The 6,099-nt window shown below is 40.7% G+C and overlaps 1 protein-coding gene across 1 annotated transcript in view; it reads right to left on the bottom strand.

Annotated features, from left to right (window-relative positions):
- Positions 1-457: 457 nt before the first annotated feature.
- The window catches only part of LOC104393598 (neuron-specific protein family member 1), a 21,388-nt gene continuing 15,746 nt past the window's right edge, over positions 458-6,099 (bottom strand). Inside the window, exon 4 of the mRNA XM_010003109.1 lies at positions 458-1,890. Within this exon, the coding sequence (XP_010001411.1) occupies positions 1,690-1,890 (201 nt within the window). The 3' untranslated portion in view covers positions 458-1,689. The remainder of the gene's footprint in view (positions 1,891-6,099) is intronic.

Below are 6,099 nucleotides of genomic sequence, written 5' to 3'. Positions count from 1 at the left end.
TGCACAGACTGAAAGTGTCAAAAGTTACATGTGAGTTACCTACATGCAATAAAACACATGGCTACTAGAAAAGGCAAACATGGTTATCTTTTGCGTATCTTAATTTTTAAATGCAAAGAAAAATTTGGCATGTAATTTATTGCTTCTTATGCATTCCGCATACCATAATGACCTAGTGAAAAGCTGCATTACTGTGTAATGCACATTTCATATCAAAACTACAGAATTTAAGTCATAATGGTTATTTTTACTGGTAAGAAAGGTGGTTGATAAAGCAATCCTACTGGAGAAAAATAAAAGCTGACCATGTTTGTTCTACTGCAGACCTGGAAAAGTAGCTTTTGACATGTCCACTGTACCTTGTCCCATTTGAGTCACATGATCAGAAGGGTGACTGGCTTGCCCAGACGTGTCACAGTTATTTTGGCTGTTAAATTAATAAGATGTCATTTTTGTAATATATAAGATTTATAATAAAAATGAAACATGGTTTCACACAAAGAAGAGATAAGTTTGTAATTACAATGGAACTTTAACGTGCATCCACAACACTATGTTCTTCTACATCTTTCCCCTCCCAAGCTGTACAGAAGCAGTTCTACTCTTCACTCTTTCACATGTAGCTTTAAAGCAGCCAGTTGTGTTTACCTCATGGGCTATTGTTTCACTTTTGAGGCAGCGTGTTAAAAAGTATCAAACTGCAAACCATACAGAAACTGAAAGCTCTTCCTAATTAACAAAAAGGGAAAATGTCAATTAAATAAGAGAAAATTTAGGCATATTACTCCCTCTGTTGTATCCAACAAATCACATAGTGGACTATATCTACTGTGAATAGGCTTTTGCCTCTTAGTTATGGATCAGAAGATGTCATTTTTCATTAGAACATCCTGAACTGTGTATTTTTCACATTATCCTCAACATCCATCACTAAAACTGCATTTTTCCAGACTGTCTATCTAGATTGTGTTACAGTGCACATCATTACCAAGATGCTAAAGCCACAGTGGAAATGCAGTTAAATCCTGTTGACAGCAATAATAAAACATTGAGCATGCCTGTTGCAGAGAACTTCATTAGCACTTACAAATTAACAACAGTAGAGAAAAATGTAAGAAAAAAGCTACCTGACAGTTTCTTTCTCTATACAAGTCATTACATTATGCCCTTGACATCAATGCTGGCTATCATTCTTGCTTGAGCCAAAACTAAATATTAAATACAGCGTTCAGCTAAACAAGAGATCACTCTAGTTATGGTTGGGGTGTTTCAGTTTGCAAAATGACAAAGAATTAAAAAATTAATAAAGTATCAGTTCAGACAACAGAACATGTGATTTCTCTAAGGTCCAAGCCCTGAAAATCCAGTGAAGAAATCTGTCAGTATCCAATAAACTGCAAGAACATATCTAGCATTGGATTTTTATTACATTGAAAATGGTGTCAAAGCTCTAAAGCAATGCTGATATGCACCTTGTTTTATGCCCATGAACGTTCTGCAGCAAGTTTTGGTTTTGTTTTTTGTTTTGGTTTTGTGGGGTTCTTTTGCAAAGCAGTATCAGCAAACAGAAGCAATTGCACCATAAACATGAGTAACCTCTAAATTTTCCATAATTATATTTAATGAAAAGTTCCTTAAAGTCCCTTAGTTACCTTCAAATGACATAGTGTTAATAATGAGCTTATCATCCTAAGCTGATTTCTCAGAAGCTTCAGTCTCCTGTTCAGATAGTTTCTCTTCTGACAGGACTGTCATCCACGGGGACACTGAGCGCGTGATGGTTTGTTTGGCCAGATTGTAGTGGTTTATGACTGTGTAAAATTTCCCTCGAGCACTGGAGTCTTGTTCAGAGTAGTAGTTTTCCAACCCAGCTGGAATGCATTGGTTATTCTGAAAAGAAAATCCATCACTTAGCTCACAGATACGGTCCCAGACACACCAAAAGCAGGTTAGGTTTGTTCCTTTTCCTTTTAGTCCAAGCCAACACTTACTTCCTGCGAGTCAAGATGCAAGACACAGTAATTAACTACAGTGCTGTCCTGCTGTGTTCAATGTGTTCTTCCCTGCAATCCTTAAACTACTCAAGCATTTGCCAGGAAGACCAATCTGCATTTACGTGCCAGAATAATCAAGGTACAAGAAACACACCTAAAATTATTTTTTAAAAATACTCACCTCTACTCCAACCATATTTTGCTGGTTTTCCCCCCCCCCCGTGTTCCAACTGTTTGGTCTATACTTATAGATATCTGCAGCCTACCCTCAGATTACCTTCTGGCACCTCAGTACAGTGTTTTCAGGCTGAGGAACCAAAATTAATACAGGCATATTGGTGCCAAGGTTTGAACAGTTTTATAGCCCAGTAAATAAGACATACAGTTGGAAAACATTGTGGGTGGCCAAGCTTCTGTGCAAGTGTGCACACACACTAAGTAATAGTTCAGTCTTCATTGTCAGAAAGATGCAGCCACCAGCAGGCTTTTAAAAAGCCATCTGTAGCTGTGGGACTGTATTATTTCATTTCCCATAAGTGCAAAAGCACTAGGTAGAAACTGCTAAATGCTCAGAGCTTTTCAAAGTGAAATACCTGATTTAGAGAGTTAAATACTAAGTAGCATCCAAACTTTGCTGTCATCTTAAAAAGCAAAGCAAATGTGCACATGCAGTGCATTGGTCAGTACTGTCCAGCAATCCAATTATGATGCAGCAACAGCCTACAAAGTAGATCTAGTTGCACTGAAGGGAAAAATCATTTGGACATATCCTGCCTGAACAAAAGAAGCCCCCCTTATTAATCTTTATTAAAAAATAATTAATTCTTTAATCATTTTTAAAGAATAATCAAGGATTTTTTTCAAGTGTCTTTTGGTTCTTTCCTAGGAAGAGCTGTACAAATGCCTATGCCATAAACCATGAAGTAGTTTAGAATTGAAGATTTAGGAGCCTAGAAATCCTTCAAAGCACTGAACTATGAACACAGATTTCTCTCTTACTTAGGGGTGGAATCACTCCCCTTCACAAGTCAATAAATACATCTTATTCCAGGGAAAAATTGAAGCATAAATACAGGTTGGGCAGAGAATGGATTAAGAACACCTTTGAGGAGAAGGACCTGGGGGCCTAGGTTGATGGGAAGCTCAATATGAGCCAGCAATGTGTGCTTGCAGCCCAGAGAGCCAACCATGTCCTGGGCTGCATCAAAAGAAACACAGACAGCAGGTCAAGGAACGTGATTCTTCGCCTTTACTCCACTCCAGTGAAACTCAACCTGGAGTGCTGTGTCCAGTTTTGGGCTGCCCAAGATAAGGACATGGAGCTGTTGGAGTGAGTCCAGAAAAGGGTCATGAAGATGATCAGAGGGCTGGAGCACCTCTCCTATGAGGACAGGCTGAGAGTTGGGGCTGTTCAGCTTGGAAAAGAGAAGGCTCCAGGGAAACCTTATAGCACCTTCCAGTGACTGAAGGGGCCTCCAGGAAAGCTGGGGAGGGGCTTTTCATAAGGGCTTGTAGTGAGAGGACAAAGGGGAATGGCTTTAAACTGGAAGAGGGGAGATTTAGGTTAGACATTAGTAAGAAATCCTTTACTGTGAGGGTGGTGAGACACTGGCACAGATTGCCCAGGGAAGTCATAGATGCCCCATTCCTAGAAGTGTTCAGTGCCAGGCTGGATGGGGCTTGGAGGAACCTGGTCTAGTGGGAGGTGTCCCTGCCCATGCAGGGGGGGGTGGAACTAAATGATCTTTGAGATACCCTTCCAACCCAAACCATTCTATGACTATTTTGAAAAGAAATAGGCCATTCATTCTTCTGCTTCCAGCACCAGAAAACTAAAATTTATAAAACTATAGCACAACTTTGAACTCCTACTGTTCTCATGGAACTTGGCAAACAAAACTTAGTATTGGAAATTTCTGAGCACAAAAGCACACCCACCTTGCCTCAGAAGTTTGTTTGAAGTAGCACTTGAGATCAGATGCATTTTAACCCTGGGTGAGCAGACCCTTGTGCCTGTTCTGTACTGTTTTAAGTCAATGGAGCTTTTGCCATGGTCATAATACTCAAATATGCCAGCTGCAAAACCAGGAACTAGACTTAAAAAAAATTATAATCCAGGAGAACTCTGAATAGCACTATTTGATATGCATGTTCACCTAAATCAAGCACACCATCTTCTGAAGTACTACCCATGCTTTATCTGGATAACTGACACTACTTCTGATGTGATAAAATGACTAATAAGTACACAGACAGAGAGATCAGCATAGTGATTATTTCACTCAGTCATGGGTGTAGACACAATTCTAAATATTTAACATGGGGGAAGGAACACAATTCACTGATCTATTGAAACATGCCAAGGAAATTAAAACAAATATAATGATCAGTGCTGCAGACAAGCCAAGATCACTGCCAGTCTAAAAAAATGCTTTTTGTAAAAAAAAATTGTTTTATACCAGGCAAAATGACTCAGTAATGTTATTTTTTGTAGCTAAAAACATGCACAACATCTGATCCTAAGAGCCTAAAAAAACAGACCATGGTTTCCATCCTGACTGCATTTTTGCTCCCATGATTTCATGCTGCTGAAAAAAGATGGGGAAAACCTCCCTTTTTACTCTGCTCCTGGTGTACTGCCCAAGGAGAGCCCCTTCCTTAGCTCCTCATCGAGGCAAGCTGTGCACCACTCAGGAATGACTGAGCAAGGGAAACTGATGTCCATTCTCATCCTGTCACTTGCCTGAGACCTTCAGCTTATGGAAAACATTCCTCTCCATCCTTTTTTTGTTGTTTGTTTGTTTCCATGGTTCCTAGGTGAGAGAAGTCATAAGGGAGGCCAAGAGGAGAAACTGGAATGTTCCAGAGTGATTTGCCAGTTTTGTTTCTTTCACAACCCTTCTATTTCAGAAGTCACTTGTGGGTGAAGGCCTTTGATGCTAGAGAAAATCCTGGTTGCCTGGTCTGTGTCTGGGTGTATGAAGATGACACGTTTTGTTCCTCTGAAAACCCCAGTTACCTTCTGTCATATTGACTTTGCTGGGTCAGTAATTCCCAACCTTAAGAGATGACGATGATGTTGTCTTTAATGCACTGAGGTTACTTTGTTGTACTGTCCACGAGTCTGACAGAAGGCAGGTGCCTTGGCAAGGAAAGCTAAAGGGTAACAGATGTAGTATGGAGCATAATGAAGCCTCCAGGATGTTAGTGCACTCAGGTCTTTGAGGAAAACTCCAGTGAGTCAACAGCCAGTAAAGAGTCCTTCAGAAGAGTGACCTACACAACAGCTGTACTAGGGCTGTGTCAGAAAGCTTGAGCAAGCACAAAACTGAAGCTCGAGCAGTTTAAGATTGCTACACAAAGGAAAATAAGCACCTTTTAAACCACACCTTCAAGCCCTGGATGTGTGGCACAGCAAAAAGGCTGAAAGCACTGAAGCCTTTGGAACTGCTCCATGTATGAGAGCATCAAAGCAGAGAAGAGTGAGTGACTCAGAACTGCAGTAGCTCAGCTCTTATGGAGAGATTCCTATGGTACCAGGCTTCCTGAGGCAGGGGACACCTTTGCCCTTAACCAGGAAATTACATCAACCTCCAAAGCCTGAGGACACCCAGGCCAAAGAACACTTTTGAGTCCACCTGAAGCACAAAGCCAGTCCACTCAGATACAGGTCACAAGGCTGCTTCATCTCTCTCAGGACATCTGTGCCAAGCCGTGTCATGACTCTCCCAAAAAAAGATGCAAAGGCAACAAATACAAATTATTGTCAACACTGGTAGTTTCAGGCCTTCTGTAATTTGCTAACATGTTTCTCCTGTAAAACTCTTTAAGAGTTACATGACCAAAGATGCTGTGTCTCTGTTGTGGGAGAGAAACCCAACCAGATTCTGTTCACAGTGCAACTGAAATACAGCTAAGAAACTGTTCTCCCCTTAAGTATTTGCAACACTAGGAAGAAAAGACAAAAGAAGCCAGGAGACTGCAACTCAAAGGAAGGCACAACATGGTATGAAAGGAAGTAGAAGCAGCAGACTGTTAACAGACTTATGACAGGAGCATGTAACTGGCCATTCCCACCCAGCCAGGATCACATCAAGATAGTCTC

This window comes from Chaetura pelagica, unplaced genomic scaffold (genome assembly GCF_000747805.2).
Source record: "Chaetura pelagica isolate M959 unplaced genomic scaffold, ChaPel_1.0 scaffold147, whole genome shotgun sequence".
NCBI classification, from domain to species: domain Eukaryota; kingdom Metazoa; phylum Chordata; class Aves; order Apodiformes; family Apodidae; genus Chaetura; species Chaetura pelagica.
The sequence above is the reverse complement of the archived record's forward strand: the minus strand, read 5'-3'. Positions and strand labels throughout refer to the sequence as shown.